General features: G+C 37.8%; 1 protein-coding gene across 1 annotated transcript in view; it reads left to right on the forward strand.

The window, feature by feature from the left end:
• Window positions 1-27,852, forward strand: part of LOC139120966 (apolipoprotein(a)-like) — a 65,658-nt gene that overhangs the window by 3,013 nt on the left and 34,793 nt on the right. The window contains exons 2-9 of the mRNA XM_070685553.1: window positions 1-60; window positions 460-726; window positions 9,434-9,493; window positions 17,349-17,615; window positions 19,898-19,957; window positions 22,878-23,144; window positions 24,712-24,978; window positions 26,909-27,175. Of these exons, the coding sequence (XP_070541654.1) occupies window positions 1-60; window positions 460-726; window positions 9,434-9,493; window positions 17,349-17,615; window positions 19,898-19,957; window positions 22,878-23,144; window positions 24,712-24,978; window positions 26,909-27,175 (1,515 nt within the window). The remainder of the gene's footprint in view (window positions 61-459; window positions 727-9,433; window positions 9,494-17,348; window positions 17,616-19,897; window positions 19,958-22,877; window positions 23,145-24,711; window positions 24,979-26,908; window positions 27,176-27,852) is intronic.

The following is a 27,852-nucleotide window of genomic DNA, read 5'->3' on the forward strand; positions in this document are numbered from 1 at the left end:
AAGCAACGCCATTACCTACGACGGAAGCCCTAGCACCCAAAACGGAAGCTCCTGTAGTAGGTGAGTGCTGTGACATAAATCGTGTTTTAATATAAAATATATTGTAACACATTATTACCCCAGGCATAAGCTTTTCCGTCCTCTAGGAAAAGTTGTATGCCAAGAAGTCTCCTTATTGTCTGTGAATATATAACCATAATATACTACTCTTTGTTCTTCTTCCTATTGTATTTAAAAAGGCTGAAAGCAAGTTAACTCAAATCTCGAGGGTTATAGACCGTATACGCTTGGCATCCTTCTTCCTGTAGCAGTGACACGCCCTCTCCCCAATGTTATATAGAACAATGGCGGCAGATATATAATTGAATATATATATATATATATATATATATATATATATATATATATATATATCAATTAAGCATAGATATTTATGACAAATGCATTTTATCTACCAAGAAACATCAAATGAAGCATATCTTGAAATTGACGGCAGCGATTACCGTGGAACTGTTTCAACAACTTTAAATGGTAGAACATGTCAAGAATGGACAGAGCAGAGTCCGCATTCGCACGGCAGGACTCCAGAGAATTATCCTAACTCAGGACTTGGAGAACACAACTACTGTCGTAACCCTGATGGCGTGGCGGGTGCTTGGTGCTACACTACCGATGCTTTGGTTCGTTGGGAATATTGTGATATTGGTCAACCAGCGGTAAAAGATGGTATGTATTTACTTTTCTCATGCTGGTATGTAAAGGGGTGCGTCTCATAAGCCGCAAGTAGGTTGAATATTTGAATCTCTCATGGCATCAATGTTTATATTATAAATAGTTCATGGAAATGTATGTAACGACAATGCAGTTGGTGGTATCCATATTCCATTCTCAATCAAGATTACATGGTACCACGATAGCCCTTGGACGGAAACATCTGCACAAGTTCCTTTAACCGACTTTAAAGTATGTTTATGAGTAGAATTGATCCGGAAGAGCATTGATTTTCTGACATGAAGAATAAGCTGAACGTGTTTTAAAACCAAAGTTTCCAAACGGTTAGGTTACTTAATCTTTGTTTTTTTATTATTTGATAAAAATCCAGAATTCATGTTTTGGCAGTTGTTTGGTTAACAGATACTTAATAGGCCGATCGCCCCTCTACACTACAATTGCTGTCTTGCTAGCTTTCTCGTTTAACATTTGAAATGCATTTTGAATCAATATCATAACTAGAGCAACATGAACGACGTTTTATTGTAGTTGCAGAAACAAATTTCTCAGTAAAAAAATATAATACTTAAAATGAAGCAAATGCATGCAAACGTTCAAACATCCTTCATGAGGGAAAAACCATGCCATATGCCCGAAAAATCAGCATGCTTGACCCATTGTAACTGACTAGTATTTAATTTATTCGTTTTTCAGAAGACTCTTTTCAAAAGACTAATGGTCAGATGAATATAACTTTGCACATATCCAGTTATAAAATAAGATACTGTAAATTAAAATCATTTTAAAATAATCACATTTTACCCGTCCATAATCCAAATTCGTAATACACGGTCAATCTTGATAAACATAATAATAATAATAACAAGGCAGTATTGCTGAAGGCAATGAGTACTTGGGCCGTGATAGAGTAATTTTGATTACAATATATACTACTTTTCAAATATGGTCTTGAATTTCCTCCTGTCAATTAGGCATTTGATTAACTGGTTATTAAACGAAGCAATGGCATGACAACGGCATAATATGTCTAGCAACTTTTGTGGAGTTTGAGGCAGGGGTTCTTTATTTATGGTGGAAATTGCTTAAACTCCTTAAATATTCAAATTACTGCAAATTTCTTTGTTCTCGATGGTAGATGTCTAATATTAGATGGGCACATTTAGATTTCTACCCTATAGTTATCCCTATATACCAAAAATCGGACATCCAGCTCTATTGGCTTGCTCAGAATTAGATATGCGCATAATTAATGAGGTACAATATGTGGTGTCATAAGGTGTCCCATCATACCAAATATGAAGGGTGTAGCACTTGTGGTTACTGAGTTGTGGACAAATATATATATTTGAGGTCAAAGGTCATTGAGGTCACGTGACATTTTGTCAAAATAATTGTATTGCTAAGTTATTCCTATATACCAAAAATCAGACCTCTAGCTCTATTGGCTCGCTCAAAATTAGATATGTGCATAATTAATGAGGTACAATATATGGTGTCATAAGGTGTCTTATCATACCAAATATGAAGGATGTAGCACTTGTGGTTACTGAGTTGTGGACAAATATGTATATTTGAGGTCAAAGGTCATTGAGGTCACGTGACGTTTTTTCAAACAAATTATATTGTTAACTTATCCCTAAAGGCCTATACCAAAAATCAGACCTCTAGCTCTATTGGCTCGCTCAAAATTAGATATGCGCATAATTAATGAGGTACAATATGTGGCGTCATAAGGTGTCCCATCATACCAAATATGAAAGTTTTAGCACTTGTGGTTACTGAGTTATGGACAATAATGTATATTTGAGGTCAAAGGTCACCAAGGTCACATGATATTTTGTCAAAATGTCTGAGATATCTGCGTGAACCGATGGACTCACTGATGGACTCACGGACGGATATGACCCAATCTATAAGCCCCCTGGACTTTATCCGTGGGGACAAAAAACTGTGTCACTGCATCCTTAAGGCAATATGAATACGATGAGAAACTAAATTTTATTTTTCTTGGCCTTATACATGCATTTACATGGGAGTCTATGGAGAACTGCCTTATACATGGGAGTCTATGGAGGTGTAAACTAAAAAGTCCTCTAACACGGCCAAATTCGATCGCATTGTGAAACAAATCGACGTGCATCTGTATGGGGTTGGGTACTATTCTTGTGCAAAGTTTGAAAGAAATTGACCAGGGCATGTCTGAGATATCTGCGTGAACGGACGGACGGACGGACGGACTGATATGACCAAACCTATAACTCCCCCAGGACTTCGTCCGTGGGCACTAAAACAACGCAACAGTTATTACAGCTACCCGGCGGTAGGTTCATATCCAGAGCCCCGTACGGTCTGCCGCCGTCGCTTGAAAACAATCTCATAAACCTGGCCATATGGACAACTGTGTATGGGCAGCTGGATGCTTGACTTCTCGGAGAAGGCGAGCTGTCACGTTCAAGCTCAGGATTATTTGTCGATCAAATTTCAGTAAATTTACCTTACCTAGATGAAATTTTGTCTAAAGGCTGAAGTTTGACAAAATTGCATCGATTTTTCAGGTTCATATCCGACATTTTTGAGTTTTGAGTGCAGACAGAAATAAGTTTTGAGGCAACATGGCTGCGACCCCATGTTGACCCCAAGCCCTGCGTACGATGCTATGTGCTACAGCTAACACACAGCATCGTACGCAGGGCTAGCGAGAGAGTTGCCGACATCGACGGTTATTTACGAGAAGTGAATAAAAGACTGTCATTTTTGGAAGCGATCGAGTAGCTGAGGTAGGCTGGGATACGACTTGGGCCCAAGAACGCTGAATTTCGGCAGTAATTTGGCTTTTTACGTCAAGTCCCCAAATGGATTTGAAGTCACCGACCCAACGTACGGGTCTTTGCAGGGCTGTGGTGAGCGGGGCGATTAGCTGTAGCGGAGCACACAGCATCGTACGCAGGGCTAGTTGACCCCAGTGAAAATGTGTTCGCGATCAAATCTTCCTGTATTTTTTTCAGAATTTTCGACAAAATCATTGCTTCTTAAATCTTTTGTAAAATATAAAATACTAAAATAAAAATGCGATGTGCCATGTCTCCAGATTTCTAAAATATCGTTCGTTGACCGTTCGACGGAATACTCATTTCGCAAACTTGTGACGCAGTTGAAATTCAATACTGACCGCCAAATAATCTTATTTGAGACGAGATCATTCTAGACATCCTCAAAATTATCCAACCATTCGCGTTAGAGTTCAGCTCGCTCAGAGTATCATACTATTCTTCGGCCTTCGTTTAGATCGATCCTAATCTCTCCCATTTAGGAAATAAATACACAAGCTACCTTGACAAAACTTCGTGCACCATCCAGGACCAAACGCACTACAAATCTGTCTTGACGTCATCATCTCCTTACATGGTAATCGGCATACCGTATTTTTTAGCAAAGGAGACACAGAATACGTCGGAGTATTCAGTTTCAAAACGTATTACATTGTGTGATGTTGTCAAAAAAGGTAATGTTACTGCAGTGGTATAAATTAGAAAACACAAAAGTTCAAATCAGTTTATTTTGGACTGGCTTTACCCAACATTTCATATTGCTTCTTATGCCAGATTTGACCACGTGCTTACTGGCGACCCCTTTACATGCAAATTTTGTGTCAAATGGTGTGTTCTCCTGGAAAAACAAACGTACGATTTCTATATGAAGGAGGCGAAATTTGCCCTCAAAACTCGAAACCACCCCTTTATGGGGTGTACCTAGCTATTTTGAACGAGCTTCTCGAATCTGCAGCTCTATTTCGAAATGATGGTATGGTTTTCTCAGCTCAAGGATAAGTGTTCTCCATCGCTGTGGGCATTACTATTCTCAACTGGGGGTACAGTTTCCAGTCGTAATGTTTTTCATTGTGTCCGGGATATAAAACCTTTCCTTTTTACACTTTTGCTTTGATTAACACTAGTCCACATCTTGTCAGCGATTAAACATGTTTCAAGTTGAAATGTTAAATTCTGGTCTCGAGCCCTCTTGTTCGACCAAACTGAAATTACCCCTCCCACTTTGGCTCGTCCAGTGGGTGTAGCAAGGGTAGTGCCATCGCCTAGGAAACGGAGGGTGCATTAATTGTTGCATTTCGATGCACATTTTGATTATATTCAGAAGATTTTGTGGCAAAAACTCAGATAGAGAAGCATTAATATTCACATCTCACTTATTCAAGACTGGCTGAGAGCAGCACTTCCATTCAGTTAACATCATTACGCCATTTATTATGCCAAGAAAGATGAAGCCAAGACATTTTGCCCTCCCTGGTCTCAGCCAGAAATGGTTATACCTTACAGAGTTTTTTCCCACGGAATGAAAACAAATGTACTTGGGCTGAGGCCCAAGTACAATAATAATAATAATTAATAAAGTATTATATAGAAATAATAACATGAATAATAATAGGTTCAATTTCCGTGAAAATTTCACCATAAGGGTATTTTGGGTCGAAAAGACCAAATATGATATCGATTTCACTGCCCCATGTTTCCATGGTAACCATTTTAGGTGTTGAAAATTTCAGTTTTTCTAATATCCCATGAAAAGTTACTTTGAGTGATATGAAAATTATCTAGTGGGGAAGTTCGGGTCAGAGAACACAAATGCCAGACTTATTTTAATGTTTCGAGTTGCCATGGTAACTATTTTGGGATTGAAAATGTTACTTTTTCCCTAATTCCTATTAAAGAATTATTAATTGATGTAAAAAATTGATAATAAGGGGTTTTCTGGTTAGCACACCAAAAAAATCACACTCATTTTAATGTGAGATGTTTCCATGGCAACCATTCAGGAGTAACAACACCTTTTTTTCAGAAGTCCCACAGCTTCAATGAACTGTTTTTAGATTTCTATATAATACTTATAGCCCCTAAACTTGTAATAATAATTAATATAAGTATTATATAGAAATAATAACGCGAATAATAATAGGTTCAATTTCCGTGAAAATTTCACCATAAAGGTATTTTGGGTCGAAAAGACCAAATATGATATCGATTTCAGTGCCCCATGTTTCCATGGTAACCATTTGAGGGGTTGAAAATTTCAGTTTTTCTAATATCCCATAAAAAGTTACTTTGATTGATATGAAAATTACCTAGTGGGGGAGTTCGGGTCAGAGTACACTAAAACCAGACTTATCTTAATGTTTTGAGTTGCCATGGTAACTATTTTTGGATTGAAAATGTTACTTTTTCCCTAATTCCTATTAAAGAACTATTGATTGATGTAATAAATTGATAATAAGGGTTTTTCTTGTTAGCACACCAAAAAATCACACTCATTTTAATGTGAGATGTTTCCATGGTAACCATTCAGGAGTAAAAATTACCAGTTTTTCAAAGATTCCACCTAAAATCCAGTAACAACAGAATATGTTATATCAAAGGGATATTTTGGGTTAGAAAGACCAAATATTCAGTGTAAAAATCCAGTAATCAACAGAAATATTATACCAAAGGGTTATTTTGGGTTAGAAAGACAAAACATGATATCCATTTTTACTGCCCTGTGTTTACATAGTAACCTATTTGCATTTTAAAATTTCAAAGTTTTTCCAAATTCCATTAAAAGTAATCCCAGTTACTATGCAAATGCTCTCCTAAGTGTATTTATCACAGCATGAACTCCATGTTCATTTTTGTTTCATGTTGCCATGGTAACCATTAAGTAACCACAGTTTTTTTTATTTAAAACCATACGTATTTTAGATCAGGGGTATCTGCTTTCGTTAACCAGACAAGAAAAGGCTACTTTACGAGATTCTGCCCATGAAGTGAATTTTCTAGTCTTTTGATGTGTATACTTGCACCCAAGGAAACAGGTATAATGGACGACAGTGGGACTCAAAAGTTCTGTGACCTATTAACAACCCGTTTCACTCTCAGAGTTGTATGCAAATTTTAAAAGTCGCCATGACAACCTGACAACAACATGGCCTTTTCAGCACTGAGACATACTGTAGCAGGGCTAAAAATTGGCCATGGCCCTTCTGCCGAGAGGAGGCATAATTTCTGTGTCATTGTGATTGATACATTATCAAAATGCAACGAGAATGTGTTTTTATTGGCCATCGTTTCCTGTGCCTGTCATTCAAGTACATCAGTTCAGATATTGAAACTTTGTTGCAAAGTTCCACCGTACGGCCGGTCGTCTTCGTAATCTCCAGAACAAAGTCACATTATGTGCCCAGCTGGGTTGACTGCATTTATCTACCTCGTCCCAAAGTGACGGACGGATCTTTCAACCGTACCTTTCAGCATGGTGAAAAACGCATTTATTGATTCGCTAAAGGCCTGTGGATTCGCTTATTTTTGCACAAGTGCTACATTGACATAGGAAAAAGTTCGACTCACCCTTGCCCTCTTGATTGTTGAATACAACCACGGTCCATCATGATGAGAGTTCTCGAATCAAAAACTGTAGCCGTGCTCGAATACAATGTCTTCTCATTAAATTACGTCATTCTTGATATACAATTGTTAGCATTCCAAATCTGTCACCCTGTTTTTTTTCAAAGTTTGGAGAAGGGCAGCATTTCCATCTGAATGATTGAACGACGTGAAACGCAAAATTCCATCGCATATTATCCGGCAATATGTACACTGTACAGTAGAAATACTGTATACGCTCCAGGTACGTATAACTATAAGCTTATATACTCCACAAAATGGCCACAGGCGGCGTGAACTTTCTGAAAGAATTTCCTACACGTCCTACTTGTTACCTTAGAGACTCACATGTGATGTCCTGAAAAGTATTCTCTGCAGTAATTCCAGTTTCTGTCAACATGCAAAGCTGAATGGCATGATTATAACACGGGACGTAGTGTGCAGACTACACATTCATGCGCACGTTCCACTCAATCGCGCATGCTCATATTGGCAGGCTACACGCACCACTGGCAATAGAGTGCCCATGCGTAAAGTTATTTTTGTGGCACAGATCTCGTGGAAACTCATGCCTTTGCTCTATTTCCATCCCAAAACTTCCTTGATTGCTTACAGTTAATGCACATGAACAAAATAAAACCAACAACGTCAGTATACAGAGAGGGTTTATTTTTTTCGCCACAACTACAAATGCCACGCTGAAGATACGTTTACAAGGCCAATTACACTGGCATAGACTGTCCACAGTCGCTGTGCCTTGTTTTCTACACGCCCACGACTGCCACGATGGGCCTGCATTCGAAGGCTACGCTGTGCAGCTCAGCAGCTGTGAGCATGCGCTGCCAGACACAGCGACTGTCAGTTTTTGCAAGTATATGAATATTCATAAGGGTAGTGATGTCAAAAGGAACACCTAATTGGGCGGAGAGAATATACGTACGACAATTAGAAGTCACCCCTATTGACAAAATTAAAATAAACAACACCTCTTTTTCAGAATTCCCACAGCTTCAATGAACTGTTATTAGATTTCTATATAATACTTATAGCCCCTAAACTTGTAATAATAATAATAATAATAATAATAATAATAATAATAATAATAATAATAATATAATATTTGGTTCTTATATAGCGCACATATCCACAAGTAAATGTGATCAAGGCGCTTTACAATTATATTACCCCTGGTCACTGGACCTAATATGATACCACTCAACTCCCTGGGGAGCAAACAACAGCTCACATGTGCAGCCAATAAGCGCAGCAGAGCTAAACGCACACATAACAACCCCTGTCCTACCAGGCACCCATCACTCCTGGGTGGGGAGAAGCAATGAGGATAAAGTGCCTTGCCAAAGGACACAACACCACAGCCATGCCAGGGCTCGAACTCACCATCCTTTGATCGTGAGTCCACTGCTCTAGCCACTGGCCCATGATGCCTCTAATAAACATAGACATAAAACAGAACACAACAGACAGCAAAACACTGGTAGACACAACAAAGTCAAAATCGTAAAAAAAGATATATGGACCTCTTGCAAAGACCAAGAAGTGATGCTAAGTGATGCATGGTGTTTCGAAGTGCATCCCGACAACCGCCATGTATCAATCTGTAAGTCAAATAAGTAGTAGTCAACACCTACGGACCAATGTCACTGATGCCATCAGAGAGATAGCACACTTATCAACCAGCCTGTTATACTGCAAAAATGCGTTCGAATGTTTTGACAAGTAATAGACAAGTAATTCTCTGGTGTATTCTTGATGTAAAAGTTTGCTAGAGATATGGCTATGTCTCTTTGCAAACTATATTTCCCAACATGTTCTATCAAGTCAATGCTAATCGATAAATCATACTAAAAACGCGTGATAGAAGACTTGCATAACACTGGAATATTGGAATATATGAACAACCATATCACAAATATTGAAGTTTTTAGTCCATGTCGACTCTCTGGCGAGTCATTATGGAATCCGTTTAGTTAAGTAGGCATTACATGCCTTGCAATAATATAAACTTTATATATGGATGTACATTTTAAAGTTTTCTCAACCTTTTGATACCTCCTGAAAAGAATGAAGAGACTTCCGATGCTGAACCGAAACAATTTATCAGTAACATTCTAAAAACTGCGGTCGTATTTTGACAAGGTGTTGGTGGTAATGAATTCTATTGCCGTTGTAACGTTATAACATACTTACTGTACACATAGTACTTTCTCCTAACAGTAGAATATTCTGACAGCGTTACTGTGATTTTTCTCCAGAACCTACGCTAGCATCCATGACGGAAGCCCCAGCACCCAAAACGAAGGCTCCTGAAATAGGTTAGTGCTTGAACATAAATCGTGTTTGAATATAATATGTTATATTATATTATTACCCAATATATATAAACATTGTCGACTGAGCAGGAAAACATATGCTATGAAGTCTCAGTTTTCCTTTTTTATATAACCATAAAATATTGGTCTCTGCTCTCCTTCCTATTGTATTTAAAAAGGCAAAAAGTAAGTTAGCTCAAATCCTGGGGGTTATATCTCGTAAACGCTTTAAGTCATATTTCAAGTTATAAGAAGACCCCCTCTCACTGATTTATGACAGAGCAGTTGCGGCAGACGTCCTTTCACTCATTTAATTGTTAAGATTAGACGAGATAGTATTTCTGCTATTTAATGAGTGACATTCTTGAAAGAACCTCCAAAGAAGCTGTTAAAGTACTGTAATAGCTGATTAAAACACAAAAAACAATAGGCTGAATGTAATCGAAAACATTCTTTGGGTGTAGTAATTTTAATATTATTGTTATGTTAATGAATTCGCCAACTCTTTTGAACTAGTAGAACTACGGCCGACCCGTAATTACACATTCCTCTAATATCAAATACATTGCATAAATTGGACGTGCGTCGAATAAAATTGATAAAAAGAAGGAAAAGTTGAAAATGTGTGTGGCCATTATAGTAACTTTATTGTCAAACGTGCATGTACAGAAACGAGCACATACATGCTCTGTAAACTAGCATGACACTTATCAGTCAGATTAATGAACCCATAGCTTTTGGTTTCACTTTTCTGCTGGAAAAGACTGGACACAGGCAAATATTTTGCAGTGGACAAGATGGTTATAGGCTTTTGACAACTATGCTTGCGCCATAGGCACTTCTTGTCTGGTCACTCAGCTTGAGACGTTGGTAACCGTAGCGAGTCAAACCCATTCAACAGTTCACCACGCAGACACCAAGTTCATGCGACCCCTGTGTCCAGTAAAATCATCAAGACGATTGTGTGAATGTACCATCTTCTATGTTTTCAAGCCTTCAGAAAAAATGTCAGCAACTTAACACCTATCGTCATGGGCAATGACACCAAACACCTTAGACGTCACTTCCTGCTGCGCACTAAGCCAATCTTCAGCAAGATGGCGGCGCCCATGGACCGGGCCTCGCTTTCACATCCAACGAGTTATTGTGTTGCTATAGAACTCCGTCAGAAAATGTAGCACACAATGAGCTTGTATCACCCTCGGTGCGTTGAGGTATCCTTTCTGTTAAGAATATTAATCTCGCATGCCTCCACATACCAGGTTATAGTTTTACTGACGCTCAAAGACATGTCATAGTCAGCGACAAAGCCTTAACTTAAAGGCAATTTCCTGATTTTGAGGTTGCCCCAGCGCTGACCATCAAGGAATCCATTCTCGTATTCTATGTTTACAAAAACATTGTGTGAAGTTTACCCTAACTGTTGCGAAGAGTTGGATGCTTATCAACATGAAGTTGTTGACATGTTCCGATTTTTTGGCAGCCTGGCATTCTATTAGTATCATCGGACTTTCTCGGCAAGGGGCAGCAGTGCTGTTACTCAACCATTGTAATAAAGAAGATCGGTGTCACTCTGATTGATACATCTAATGCTCCATCTTCTCCGATCTTCGAGCCATGGTAACCATAGTATGCAACTTGTGCGGCAGTTTTATGCCACTAATGTCTGTTCTCAACTAGCATACGGTTCGAAAAAACCTCCCCGGCACCACGTTGCTCGCATAGCGATCAACACAAGATAGAAAAGGGCAAAAACTTGCCTTACCAGGATAAGGAACTATATATAAAAGTCAACTCCGCTACTGGCTGCATGATGGATAATTGCCCTTTCACTCCTTCCTGTCTCCAGTTTTTCTCCATCGCACACTCAAAATCCCAGGAAAAAATGTTCAAGCAAGCAACTGGCTATCAAACAGCAGCCCGAAAACTTACTACCAGCAAATGATTCTACACCTGTTGACATTTTCTAGTCTGACCCTGCAACTAGCCTAACATGCAGATTGTACTTTTGTAAACGATCTGCTCTCAGGCTTGGAAAACTACAATACACTTCTTTCCGCTCACTGTCAGTCAGATATTGTCACCGAAATCATCGACATAGCTGTAAAAAAGTATTGGCATAGCCGGCCCTTTTGACCAACCTGATTGGCATGGCGGATCAGAAATATTCTTCGAAAAAAACGGCTGATAGTTGATCTTTCCTCACTATTCAACGACCTAAACATTTCCAGCATCAATGTTGTCATCGATCAAAATGGTTCGGCATCTCGTAAGTCAAAATTGAGCATGCCATTCTCCTCTCAGGACAAGGAAAGGAATAGGGATCCTGGAGCTGTAAAACTGACATTATACACGCTTTTAACTTGATACCAATCGATCCTTCTACAAGACACCGCTACGGCATACACTTGAACGGCGACTTCCCATCGGCTCGTTTCCAGACCACATATTTTTGATTTCCTCTCTTCAGCCATTTCTTGGATTGCGCATAATGATATGATATCAGCCCCCTTTTCCTGGATCTAGGACTGGTACCACCCAGAAAAATACCGCCTGGACAATCACCACCAGACACTTACCCCACCCCCCGGCTAACTACCACCAACTATTTACCATCGAGACATTTGCCATCAAAGACATTTACCACCGGATATTTACCCCTAATACTATTTATAATGACAATATTGCTTTGTCAAAAACGATGTCAAATGGGAAATGATGAAAAAAGGTTCCCGAACGATCGCAACGACTGCATGCATCTTACCTCGTACGGTCTCCTGTGGGTGTCACATGATTTAGATTTTACTTTGCCTCGCAAGTGCCACTTTTCATTCTGATTTTTACCCAAATTTCTATCAGGGAATCGAACCCGGGATGCCCGAACTAGAGACCCCACTCTAACCACTATGCAATGCGGAGTTGTCTGCGGCAGTCAGTTGAAACGTTGATCTTGAACTTGACACTGTATGTCTAACCATTCATTATATAATAAATGAATATTATAAATGACATTAAAATAAAAACTATTCACGGACTAAAATAATGTCTCAATACGAATCACTTTATCTGTTAACCCTAAACCTATCTTGACTGTAAGACTAGGCCACTAATGATATTTGTCTCTTTTCCATTCTTGTCTTTTTTAGTCAAAAACGGGTCGCATAGAAAGTAACAAACATCTCCAGTTTCATGTTTGACGGGTAGAATGTACGTTAAAACAAAGTCAAAACAAAGTTGAAACTATTTGAAAATAAAGATAATGAATCAGCCGTCATTTAAAATTAATTTTTAAGAGAAGGGGTAACTGTCCGGGTGGTAAATATCTGTTGTGATAAGTGTCCGAGTGGTAGGTGTCCAGTGGTAAATAGCCGGAAAGGGGGGGGGGGGGGTAAATTGTAGGTGGCAAATGTCCGAGGACTAAATGTCCCGGGGTAACTATCCTATTTTCCATTTTCCACCTTCTTGATGATTTCCTTAGTGTGTACCCTACCGCATTACACGCAGACCGAAGTATGGCACTACTCACACTGTTAGTTAGTAGTCCTATTGCAAAATATAAACTGTTGGTGTGACCATCGTCCTAGAGTATCTGGGTATCATACTGGACACTGTTACGTACCAAAATTAACGCAGCACAAACACTCAGACAGCAGCAGCAATGATACACAATAGACCAAAATTATACGACTCACTGTGAGTCTATTTTCCACAGTAAAATGATATACAGTACAAACACTGACAAATTTAGTTGCTACAAGACAAGTGTCCTTAACTCAAATACCAAAAGTGTCCTGGGTCCTGCCGGGCGTCCAGAAGCGATTCTTGAACTTCGTCACACGTCTGCGGTAACACGCGGTAAATTGTCCGAGTCTACCGATGACAGTTCGCATTGGCACATACACTGTTCCAGACGTTCCTTTTCAAAGTCCTTCCAGTAGGAGTTGAATACACAATTCACTTACAGTTGTTGGCGCAGACACACATTTCAAAGTCCGAGAGCAGCGTTGTATTTAGTCCGACTTGACATACCCGACGTACCTAGACTGGTGAGCTGAACTTCAACGTCAAGCTTACACGTGGATTACAATCACTTCTCCATTTCTTGGACGAACGCAAACTCACACAACTTGACTGCAGCCCAAGACAAAGACACACTGAACAAAAACCAAAAGCCAAAAACCTCTTGTAATATTCAAACAAACCAGGTGTTCCTCTACACGTGGTTAATGCTAATGGTATGTTAATGACTAACACAGATATTGTTTATCCATCACTATTATTCAAATTATGTGCCTTCGTAACACCATCGTAACAACACTATCAAGATGGGAGCTCGTCAGCCTTAGGATAAGCGACAAACTCGCGAGGCCACTCGAGCTATTGATTTCTTTCCTCAACCACAAGTCATGCACAAAGAGGCAGCTTTTAAGCCTCCTGGGCACATGAACCTTACATGCAGAGTTGTTGTCCCCGGCAGGACATTCATTTCTAGGCTGATCGAGCTCTCGAAGACTAGACAAAAAACTAAACAATTACTTAACCATTTCTGCCAAAAGCAGGCAGGACCTCATTATATGATACAACTTTCTCACAAATTGTAACAGTGTTCCTATTTTCCTGAATGCTGATATGACAACTGCCTCGGACATTAACCGATAAACTGACGTCGAGCGGTATAGGGCATGGAGGCTTCTTTATCAGCCATAGGCTCCACGAGCAGTGGAATAGCTTTTCAAGAACTCTATCCAATCGTCGGTGCAGATCTACTCTTGGGCCACCTATTTACCTGAAAAAGGCATTCCAAGGCAACAACTCCACCACAGTTCACATTTTTCAACAAGGATTGTTCCCATTCGCTTTTGATTATGAAATTAATGCACTGCCTGGTCATTACCGTAGCATCACATCATTTCATGTTTCATGCCCGACACATACTGGGAAGACCAATATTATGATATTGTGATATTGGTAAACACAATAGTTGACTCTCTATCTCGTTTTCAGATGTAACGTTTCCAGGACAATGCACCATTGGGGGATCAGTTTCCTCGCCAAGTTCCCTTGGAGGTAATGTTTCCCTGAGCCAGGCTGTAATCAAGTTCAACCAGGAGTGGCTCAGCCAAAGAACAGCCCTTTCTACTAATCAGGGGTTCATGCATGATTACAGTTAACGGCACAGTCAGTCACTTCTGACTCTACTCACCTGCCTCCCGTATCGAAGGAGATCTTTATATATTTTGTCTGCTCATTGCGCCACATACTTCCATTTGAAACTGTCCATCACCAAAGTTTACTTAGCCGGAATGCACAACCGACTATATTATGAATGACTGTCATCATCTCTTGCTATCGATGCAAGGCCACACGTATCCATGCATAAATAACGAACTAAGGGGTATTCACCGTTAACAAGGGACAAGAACAAGACCACGTCTGCCAATCACCGCTGATATCCTCTGCAATATATGTCAAACCCTTAGCAACGTTGTTTTCAGGCCTTACTTCGACCTCATGCTGGAATCCGCCTAAATTCTCCTTGCTAGCCTACATTGGATTTTTACTTTGCAGTGAATTCACCACTGCCGCACAGTTCGAATACCCGCAGTACAATCTCTATTTTGGAAACATTACCACCGAGTACTCCAATTGCAAGGTTTCTGGTATTGCGGTACTATCAAGACCTCTAAAGCAGATCGATGGTTTCAACTTGCACCTTTTCCCAAAAGGATCCTCTATCTGTCTGACTGCCAAGACTCATGTGGTATCACCATAATCCCCTGGGCGCATGTCACTTATGTCTTACTTTACTTGGATTCATAGCATATTTTTGTATAGCTTTCTAGGGATGTTTTGTAGTTTGCTGTGGTTGGTTACTTTTTATTGATAATAGAACTATATTAGTTTAAAATCGATGCAGAGTGGTGTGTTCACAAAACAAGCAACATTCTCTTCCAGTGATTCGAGCCATTTAACTTGATCTCCTGTCACTTTTACATATGTGAGAAAGTACTTAACAAAATGTGGGTATAATATACACCACTGGGAAGATAGAACTTTATTTTCGGTCAAAGTCTTTGTTGTAATAGTAACATATATGCGGTCGCCAGCTTTCTTATCTCAAAAACCACTTTCAGCTCTTCAATTTTTCAAGTACAAACTGTCCAATCTTCAAACCCTTTTGAGTTTGAGTTTCCCATTCTAGTGCCTGAATGTAAAGGCCTGCTGCTAATAAGCCGCAAGCACTTTAACTTCCTGTCGTCCCCTTGGCATCAATGCCTTCTTCGTAAGTAGTTTGTGTTATTATATTTTACGACGTTGCAGTTTGTGGCATGGATAGTGCATTGCTAATCAAGAATACGATGTAGCACGATATACTCTGAAGGGAAATATTCCGACTTTATTCGTATCATTATAAGTGAAAAATATCCGGACGGGCAAAGATATTGTGATATCAAGATGCTTAACACGCTTTAAAAAGAAAATTTCCTCTTGGAACTTAAATTCATCAGGTTGTTTAAGCTGTAGTTAAGGTTCAATAAGGCTGCACTGTCTGGAATCAGCACCATGTTTTATATAGAATAACCTTCCAAGAACTCACATTTTTAAACAAAGAATTTCCAGGAATTTGACAAATATTAAAATGTTTGACAAAATATAGACAAATCTTGCCATGTCATCTGGGGGGGCTGACGGAGAGTAATGCTGCTGTTTTGAAATTTTTTCTTTATTTAAATAGAATAGGTTTCTCAGAGCCCGAAAACAAAATAACTTTGTCTTCGGCAGATGCACATCTGTTGAGAGCGACTTGCATCCTCATTTGACCAAAATACTGGAGGCAAAACAATTACATTATTATGTAAGAAAATAAAAGGGACAAAATATGTGATTCGCTTAGTGATTACGCGTTTTTAATTTATTTTTGAAAAGCCCTTTAGTAAAAAAACTTGATTTCACTTCATTTCCGGTGATATTATTAAAAGCAGAGCTTTTAGATGGTTATACGTTTTAGAACTTTTCCGATTGAATAGTTTAAGCTGATAGATATTCGGGCTGATTAGCAAAGAAACAAGTTTTTGGGACTTTATTTTGAAAATAGGGCTAGTTTTCAATCGGATTCGAACCCACAACATACGGCATCAGTCGCCTAGCTGAGAGGCCACAGACAGAACCGCTCGGCTAAATCTTCACTCCCAAAAAAGAGTGGTTCAATAGCCGGCTAAGTTGTTACATTTTTCTGACTGAGACCGCTCAACACGTTGTAGAGTTCGTGAAGCACTCAAGCACGCATGCTCACTATCATACATCGCACATACACACTTTATCGAAGCGGAGAAACGAATTTCATCGCTTTAACTGGGCGAAAACCTTTGCAAACCAAAACATTTATGAATGTTCGTTATGTTATTACAGGAACTGGTCTTCGCAAATAATACACACTCACAATGATCGTGTCACCGTACAATATATGTTAAATTAGTGGCTTCACAGCTATCATTAACCCTGTCTGTAGGTTACTGACCGTCTATATGATTACTATTCAGTAGATTTAAATTGATAGTATTTTTTTGCATTTAGCGTCATCACGACCATTATTACCATGATCAATAAAGTTTTCTTGAACAGTTGAATCATTCACTTCACGACACCTATTGCAATTTTTCATGAAGTGCTTTGCAAAATGTCTATATATTGTCCAAAACCGATCCCGAATTGGTATTCATTATAAAATTATCAAATACAAACAAATATTCTCCTTAATTTTCTTTGATATTAATAAGTATGATCATTATTAAAATTTTACATTTAGATCAGTAAATGAAACATAGATATTCATGGCAAATGCATTTTATCTACTAAGATTCATCAAATGAAGTATACCATGAAACTGACGGCAGCGATTACCGTGGAACTGTTTCAACAACTATAAATGGTAGAACATGTCAAGAATGGACAGAGCAGAACCCGCATTCGCACAGCAGGACTGCAGAGAATTATCCAAATTCTGGACTTGGACAACACAACTACTGTCGTAACCCTGACGGCGTGTACGGTGCTTGGTGCTACACTACGGATGCTTCAGTTCGTTGGGAATATTGTGATATCGGTAAACCAACTGAAAAAGGTGGTATGTACGAGTTTCTATTCTACTGCATAAATGAAAAGGGTTGCTGCTCATAAGCCGCAAGCAGGTTGAAGGTTTGAAGTCTTCGTTGAATCAATGCCTTTATTATTAATAATTCGTGTTAGTATTTATATAACAACAATTCAGTTTGCGGCATGCATAGTGCATTGCAAATCACGACTACATTGTAGCACAATAGGCTGTGAACAGAAATATCTTGACAAGCGCCTTTAGCGTACATCTTTAATGTCTTTATGAGTAAAATAGATCCGGGAGGTCTCTCATGAAGAACATACTCAACACATTTAACAACAAAAATTGGTAATTTTTCTTAACCTTTAGTTTTTTAATTATTGCCATAAAATTAAGATATCCATATACCACTAACTTTTATAGTTGCACATACTCTAAAAGTCAATCGCCCTTCCGAATTACAGTTGCCTTATCGTTAACCTTCTCGTTAAACACTTGAAATATACCTGGAATCAGTGTTATAACCAGATCAACATGAACGACGTTTAATAGTGATTATATAAACAATAAGCCAATACCAACGTTTCAAGAACCTTCGCGCGTGACGGAAAAGATGCTGCCTAATGCCTTTAAAATTGTCGTCCTTTTTAACCATCATCCTTGACTAGCATTTAATTTACTGATTTTATAGAATGAGCAACTGGCAAAGAAAACTGGTCAGATGAATGTAGCAGCTTGAGATATTCCCTTATAACTGAGGAAAAATGTAAATAACATCATTATTATTGATTTCCAAACAAGTTCTATCAGGTTAATGCCAGTCGACAAATCATAATAAAAATGTGTGAAAGAAACTTGCATAATTGCAGAATATTTCACTCACTCACATACACACACACGCACAACACACACACACACACACACACACACACACACACACACACACACAGACACATATATATATATGTATATCTTTATATATATATATATATATATATATATATATATATATATATATATATATATATATATATATATATATTTAAACAGATTACTTCAAGTACAAAGTAATGAAATATATTACTTAAGTTTCATGCATCTTGCAATCCTCAGATAGAAGTGAAAGGATTACTAGCTCGACACTCTTACATAATTATATGATTGGGACGAACCATTCTTTTTGTAGGTGGTGTTAAAATTCGATAAATAATATTTGTTTTGGTGGCAACATTTTAAAACCAACTCAGAGCGTGGTGCACGAGGCCAAAGTATCAACGGAGGACAAAAGAGAGAGGGTTTACATCGTCCTCACTCATAACACCTTCAAGACGCTACACTAACCATATGAAATCGTTCCGTAACGAGAGATACGAAAACGACACCTAGTTGTCAAAATTTGTATGGCATTTGAGAAATAAGGGCCAAGTCTTCGACATATCATGGTCAATCATTGATAAGGCATTAAGCTACTCTAACATGAACAAGCGATGTAATCTTTGTATATCAGAAAAGCTGCACATTATCAATGCTGACAAATCTACACTGTTAAACAAAAGCTCTGAGTTGGTTTAAAAATGTCGCCACCAAAACAAATATTATTTATCAAATTTTAACACCACCTACAAATAGAATGGTTCGTCCCAATCATATATGTAAGAGTGTCGAGCTAGTAATCCTTTCACTTCTATCTGAGGATTGCAAGATGCATGAAACTTAAGTAACAGATTTCATTACTTTGTACTTGAAGTAATCTGTTTATTTATAACGCTCTGCTTTAGCATTGAGCACTGTAATTTCCAACGAGGACATATGTATACTTCAATATATATATATATATATATATATATATATATATATATATATATATATATATATATATATATATATAGAGAGGGAGAGAGAGAGAGAGAGAGATAGAGAGAGGACATCTGTATACTTCAATATATATATATATATATATATATATATATATATATATATATATATATATATATATATATATATATATAATTATATATTTAGGGTGAAAACTTGTTAACAAGTAGAAAACAGGACTTTGGTGTTACTCAGAGTTTCACGCAACATGTGTTCTATGTAGGGATGATCAGATGATGATGATCACTACAGAGTACACATGTACCGTAAAATTCTGCGTAATGCTAAAGTCTTGTTGTCTTCTTGTTATCAACTTTTACCGTAAATAGCTCTGTCACAGGTATTTAACACGGTTTTACACCGTGAAGATTTTTTATTATTTACTGTCCACATAGTTGGCTGTACTCTAAGTAGAATATTCTGAACTTTGTCACCAGGACCAGCGCCATCACCTATGACGGAAGACCCAGCACCGAAAACAGAAGCTCCTGTAATGAGTTAGTATTAGAAAATTAATTATGTTGTAATATAATCAGTTATAACGTATTATTATCCTATACATAAGCATTTTGAGTCCAGCAGCATATGTTGTGTGCCTTGCAGTCTCATTATTTCTGTGAATATATATCCATAGAATACTGGTCTCTGCTGTCCTCCGTATTGTGTTTAAACAGACTTAAAGTAAGTGAACTTAAGTCTCGAGGGTTAGATATTGCAAACGCTTGCAATCCTATTTCCAATAATAGTAACACCCCTTTCATCAATGCAATATAGAACAATTACGGCAGATGCACACTTTGTTTTTAAACCTGTTCATTTGCTCATTTAATTGTTAAGATTAGACGAGATAATAGCTAAACTGTATACTGTGCGACATTCTTGACAGAACCTCTATAGAAGCTGTCAAAGTATTCCGTGGGTATTTTAAGTATAATTCATAGTTAAATTAATGAACTCACCAACTTCTGTAGCCAAGTTTTATGTACAAGGCCTACCAGTCACGACACATTCCGCTCATACCAAATAGCTGTCAACATGGGCGTGGTCATGCCAAATAGCTGTCAACATGTGCGTGGTCATTAACTAACTCTATCGTGAAATGTGGGTGTATAGAAAGGGATACACGCACATGGTCTGCAAACTAACATGGCAATTGCCAGTTAGACTGCTGAACAGTGCACATAGCGTTTGGTTTCACATGTGTGCTTGAAAAGACTGGATATGAACAAAAGTTTTGCATTGGACAAGAGGATTGTTTGACATTGCTTGATATGCTTAAACTTCTTTTAAACAAGCAACATTCTGCTAAAGTGACTTCAGTTATTTAATCATGACTTCCAATAGACCCTTTCCTCATTCAAATGGAAGTTACGTTACCATATCATTAGCATGGGTATTTGACCAAATCCCGCGGTAGAAGTCGCCCTGACATCGTAAATATCACAGACGTCCAATGACTAGCTGTGACCACATGACAGAAATCGGCGTATTTCAGAAGAAAACTGTAAAACAAAACTCAAGGAAATTCTTAAATCTAAGGTCTTAAGGTTGAAGGCAACAAACATGACCTCATCGTGACGGTATTATAGGCTATAGGTGAGACATCGGTAGTAAGCTTAGGATCGGACGGGCGATCAACATCAGCTTCGGAAGAAGATAGTCATGAAACAGAAAGAAATTTTGAATTGAACATATAACCGCATTTTGTTGCCGGCCAAGCCATGATTTTCCTAAATCTTTCTTGAAATAAAAAATAAATTCTCAGTCTGACTGACTTTTTTTTTAAATTCCGCACCACATGAAGTCAAGCCGTTCTTCCGTTCTTCTCATCTGATAAATACTTGTAGTAGAGCCACTTTGTTTTGATGTTTTCTATTGGCGTAAAATTGTCAATATGTGGAGTTCTGGTACTAAATTATTGACACGGCGTTCTAAAACGAAGTATACATCTAATTTGGCTAAAGCTTGTGAAAGACTCAAAGAAACCCTCCCATTGGAGGGACTCGTTGAGTCTCTTACGGTTCCCCTACTGCCATAGAAAAGATATCGATTGTCATGGACAACAGCTAAGAGCCATTCGTGCTGCCAACAAGACGGGAACGGACGGTTGAATTCGTTCTTGCTTGTTATGAATTTGCACTAAAAATAAACCCATAGTTTACATTTCGATTAACACCCAAATTATACACCAATTTGCTGAATACCCAACCCAGGCGGCTCGTACGTATACACACTGGCAAGTTAAGGAAATGCCCCCACCCCTGGCATTGTAGATAGTTATAACGCATGTAAAATAGAAAGGAATGATGTTCTCAGAAAATTGATGAAGCTTAGCCAAAACTTCTGTACGTTACACATGTTATTTTAACAAAAGACTAACTTATGACAAGGACAGAAAACAGATGTCAAGCGTAATTCAGAACTGGCATTGAGTCGTTGTGTCATCGGCTAGGAGTTAACTCAGCTCCGGCTGCGTACCGACGGTTGTCGTGATGCAGCTTGACAGCCGAACTTACTATAACAGTTCAACCAAACTGAAACCTAATATTTGAAAACGTAACATCTGAATTTTTATTATTATTATTATATTATTATTATTATTAGACTTTATTTAAACTCGATAGACTGTTGAGCCGAAGGCTCTTCTCACACAGTGTCGAGATACAAGAAATATACAATATGTACATTAAAAAAAAATATTAAAAAAAATATTCAAACTTTAAAGCATTTCGCGTGTCAAAATACGCACATCATCATGGATACCATTTGGTCATCAAAGTGAAGCAGACACGATGCAGATCACGCGATGGATCGGTTCGATTTTGTCAAAAATCAGAAATGGCATTTTTGCGAGGTGTGCTACGTACACTATACATGATATGATTAGTGTGATGATTTTAACGCTCGCCGGAAAGGGGCTAGTATTCCGTTAAACGGCAAAAATCGTTCAGACATACAGAAGTAGACTTTACAAACAATATCCCTGTCGATGAAGTTCCACAGGCTTGACTTTGACTACAGTGGAACCAGGTCAAACTGCCGACGTGCATATTATTACATTTGCGCAAGCAAACTGCAGGTGACATTGAGGAAAGGGTCTATTGCTTTTACATATGTGAGAAAGTACTTAATAACGTGTGGAAGTAAAAGTAACATAGAACGTTATTGCCAATGAAATTATGTGCTGTACGCGTCAAATATGGTATTTAAAGTAGACAGCGTTTCTATTTCAATTCCCTCTTTCAGTTCTTCAAATTTTCAAACACACTCTGTCAAATCTTTCAACCTTTTCAAGAGGCTTTTCATAACGTAGCTTAAGAATGACGATTGGCTACGAAATGATCATTTTAAAAGTCTTCAAAATACATCAGTACATTCAACATAGATACTCATGACAAATGCATTTTATCAACAAAGAACCATCAAATGAAGTTTACCATGAAACTGATGGCAGCGATTACCGTGGAACTGTTTCAACAACTATTAATGGTAGAACATGTCAAGAATGGACAGAACAGAACCCGCATTCCCACAGCAGGACTCCAGAGAATTATCCAAACTCAGGACTTGGAGAACATAACTACTGTCGTAACCCTGACGGCGTGGACGATGCTTGGTGCTACACAACCGATGCTTCGGTTCGTTGGGAATATTGTGATATTGGTAAACCAGCTGAAAAAAGTGGTATGTGTGAGTTTTCGTTCTCATCCCTGAATGTAAAGGGTGCTTATCATAATGTAGAAGTAGGTTGAATGTCTTAAGTCCTCGTGGCATCAACGCATCGTTGTAAATAGTTCGTGTTTAGTATCATTTACGACAGTGCAGTTTGTGGCATGCATACTCCATTGTAATCAAGACTGTATCGTACAACGATAGGCTCTGAACGGAGGTATCTAGACAGGTTCCCTCAACCGACTTTATTCGTATCTTTATGAGTAAAATATACGAAGACGGGGCAAAGAGTTCTTGATAACAAGAATAGGATTAACACGCTTTAAAAACAAATTTCCACTTCTAACTTAAATTTATCATATTCTTTCAGCTTTAGTTTAGGGTAAGCCAGATGTATTTTCCAGAATAAGCACCAAGTTTCGTAACTGACACTTTTGAAGAAATCATCATTTTCAAGAATTTGACATAATATTAAAATATTTGACAAAGCAATCGATCAACCTGGCCATTTGGCCTTTGGAAGGATAAAATTAGACTCTTTGTTTTTTGAATTTGTAATTTTACACTCAGAATAGACTTCTGAGAGCCCGAACATTAAATAACTTTCTATAATACAATTGCTTGTCTGTAGGGATCTAGGTGTACCATTATTTTCCCAAAATACCATTCAAACATGCAAAACTATTACATTATTATGTAAGTAATTAAAAAGGGACAAAAACGTGTTGCGCTAGATAATTATGCATTGCTAATCATTTTTTGAAAAAATGACTGTGGTCACCAACTTGATTCTATTTGATTTCTGATTGTGTTACTATAGGCAGAGCTTTTATATTATTATAAATTTGCAAACCTTTCCAATTCAATGTAGGAAAGTTAAGGCTGATAGATATCATAGTTGATAAGCCGAGAAACTTTCATCATTTTGATGATCTTTTGTGAAATTGATACTTGGCAAATTGCAGATTTCATTAATGTTACTTCGGTTATTACAGGAAGTGGTCTTTCAAAGTTGTGCAACTCAGAATGATCGTGCCAATTTACAATATTTGTTATGTGTACGCTTCTGCATAGCTATCATTGACCCTGTCTGTATATACCCGACCGTCCATATCAATATTACTGTGCAAAACATTCGTTTTCATAATTAGTTTCAAATTTAATAACCATGGCCTGTGTTATGTTCTTAAATCGTTAAATCATCTACTGCACGACAATTATTCCAATTCTTCGTGAAATGCTTTCAAAAAAATGTCTGTATATTGTAAACAAGTGCTCGGGAATCCTCAGTCATCATAAAATTAAGAAATGCAAAATATAATTATACTTAAGTTCTTTAGTCAGACTTTCATAATAATAAATTTCTGTATCTCTATTCACTTTCAAAATGTGCAGTTTTCAGTTATCAGTTTATCATTTTTTCAAGTACACCCTGACAAATCTCCAACTCCAGAGGCTTTTCTAAAATTATCCTGAAGATGCTAGCTGATAACAGTAAGCATGACGATTTTTAAAATATTGCATGGAAATCAGTTAATTCAGCATCGATATTCATGACCAATTCATTCCATCTACTCAGAACCATCAAATGAAGTTTATCATGAAAGTGACGGCAGCGATTACCGTGGAATTGTTTCATCAACTATAAATGGTAGAACATGTCAAGAATGGACAGAGCAGAACCCGCATTCGCACAGCAGGACTGGAGAGAATTATCCTAACTCAGGACTTGGAGAACACAACTACTGTCGTAACCCTGACGGCGTGGACGGTGCTTGGTGCTACACTACCGATGATTCGGTTCGTTGGGAATATTGTGATATCGGTAAACCAGCTAAAAAAGACGGTATGGACTAGTTTCAATTCTAGTGTCTGAATGTAAAGGGCTGTAGTTCATAGGCCAATGCAGGCTGAATTTCTGTAGTTTTCGTGGTATCAATGTTTTAATTATAAACGGCTTGTGTTAGTATATTTAACAACAACGTAGTTTGTGCCATGTATAGTGCACAGTAAGTGAGGCTACCAACAATTCCCCTTGTTTTGTTCACTGAGACATTTTTTGCTAAAGGCTTTTTCAATTTTATCAGTTTCTGAACAATTTTTAACTTGCAATTTAAGTTCAGGACTATGTTGCAAAATTATTGATTGTGTTTACAATAAAGAGTAAATTGAATGAGAAGTTGATTTTTGGAGGTGCTAAAAATTGCACACTTGTCAAGATAAAGTTATCAGCAATTAAGATGGTCTCAATCATACCAACTGTCAGACATACAAATTTCCTTTGTTACGAACATTAAAAAAATAAATACCCTTTCTTTTGCCAACACAGATGCAACTTATTCCCTTAGTTTCCTTGAAAATATGTGTATGGCTGTAAAAAATCTATGTCGACAAAATTATAAAATTGCTATCTCCTCCGCGGAAAAAAGTCGAGTTGATCTTCATATTATTCACAGTGAGAAATCAGAAAATTATGATGATCAGAACTATGTTGCCAAAATTTCGAAATATGGACCGAGTTGTTCTGTGTACAGAAGAAATTTGCTTCAGTTCAGTGAGTGATCTCCGTGTGTACAGATCATGGAGCATTTTGGGTAGCCTCACTTACTGTGTAGTGCATGGCCAAATAAGACTGCATTGTAGCACGAAGGGCTCTGAATGACCTCATTTGTACTGTTTTGAGTAAAACACATTTGGGGGGGAAAGAGATTCTAACATCAAGATATGCTAAACGTGCTTTTAAAACAAAATTTTCACATCAAATTTAAATTCATTAGGTTCTTTATGCTTATTTAAGGCTCAACAAGACTGCATTGTCTAGAATCAACATCACGTTTTATTTAGAAAAAGACTTTTCAGAACTCACATTTTTGAACTTATCAAATTTGTCAGAAAGTTGACAAAAATCGGCCAATCTTGCCATACTGCCTTAGTAGATAACTTGAAATAAGACCTTTAATTTTTGAATCTGTACGTTATTTAGATAGCAAAGAATTGGCTTTTAAGAGCCGGAACATTAAATAACTTTGACGTCTGACGGGATGTACGTCCATCCATATTTAACCCCCCCCCCAAAAAAAAACGGTTAAGGAAGCAAAACTATAGCATTGTTAGGTAAGAAATTAAAAGGACACAAAACATGTGTTGCACTATGTGCTTATGCGTTCCTATTTTTGTGAAAAGGCCTGTAGTCATCTACTAAATTCGATTTCATTTCCGATTATGTTATTATAAGCAAAGCTTTTAGGTATCGGTTTTATTAGTTTCTCCATATGTATCATTGACCCTGTTTGTAGGTTACCGACTGTCTATATGAATATAACTCTTCAGCACATTCAGATTGATACTATTATTGTCATATTTAAAGTCATCACTATCATTATTTCAATAGCAAGTGTTATATTCTTGATCTATTCAATCATCTACTTCACGACAGCTATATCAGTTGTTCTTGAAGGGCTTTGAAAACTGTCTTGATGTTGTAAACATCGATCCGAACTTTTCATTCATTATAACATTAGCAAATCCTTCGGTAGTACCTTTCATAATAATAAAGTTATTTATTTGAATTCACTTCAAAAATGTACAGATTTCAGTTATCAGATCGTCATTTTTTCAAGTACGTCCTGACAGATTTCATACACCTTTGTAAAGGTGTTTCTGAACGTCAGCTGAAAACGGTAACTGATTATAGTAAGCATGAGTATTTCCAAATATTGAATTTACATTAGTTAACGAAGAATGGATGTAAATAACAGTTCATTTTATCTACATAGAACCATCAAATGAAGTTTATCATGAAACTGATGGCAGCGATTACCGTGGAACTATTTCAACAACTATAAATGGTAGAACATGTCAAGAATGGACAGAGCAGAATCCACATTCCCACAGCAGGACTCCAGACAATTATCCAAACTCAGGACTTGGAGAACACAACTACTGTCGTAACCCTGACGGCGTGGATGGTGCTTGGTGCTACACTACCGATGATTCGGTTCGTTGGGAATATTGTGATATTGGTAAACCAGCTCGAAAAGGTGGTATGTACGACTTTCCATTCTAGTCCCTGAATGTAAAGGGTGCTGCTTATACGCCGCAAGCAGGTTGAATATCTGAATTCCTCATGACATCAATGCTTTGATTATGTATGTGTGGTGTTAGTTTACAACCTTGCAGTTTGTGGCATGCATTATCATGGCTAATCAAGAATACGTTGTAGCACTATATACTCTGAACGGAAATATCTTGACAAGTCATTTAAGCCGACGTTACTCGTATTTTTATGAGTAAAAGATATCCGGACGTGCAAAGATTCTGACATCACGAATATGCTAAACACGCTTTAAAAATAAAATTTCCACTTCGAACATTAATCCATCAGGCTCTTTAAGCTTTAGTTGAGCGTTATGAAGACTGCATTGTCCAGAATCATCACAATGTTTTATAAGGATGTGCATGGTCATTTAAATTTCTCTATCGTCCAATGCGCACAACATTGATACTAGCAAAGTTGTCTTCGAGTGACAAGAGCAGCTGAACGCCATCTATACTTACTGTTTACCAGTATGAAAACGAATTCGTTATATGTGCACAGTACATGAACAAGTGATAGCATTTTTGTAAAAGTGTATATATTTTTATTTTGTGTTTTTTCCCAGCTCGCGCCGCATGGCACAAAAGGCAGCGTAAGCGGCTCTCAGATATGTTTGCATCACTG

This window comes from Ptychodera flava, chromosome 21, assembly GCF_041260155.1.
Source record: "Ptychodera flava strain L36383 chromosome 21, AS_Pfla_20210202, whole genome shotgun sequence".
In the NCBI taxonomy this organism is placed as follows: domain Eukaryota; kingdom Metazoa; phylum Hemichordata; class Enteropneusta; family Ptychoderidae; genus Ptychodera; species Ptychodera flava.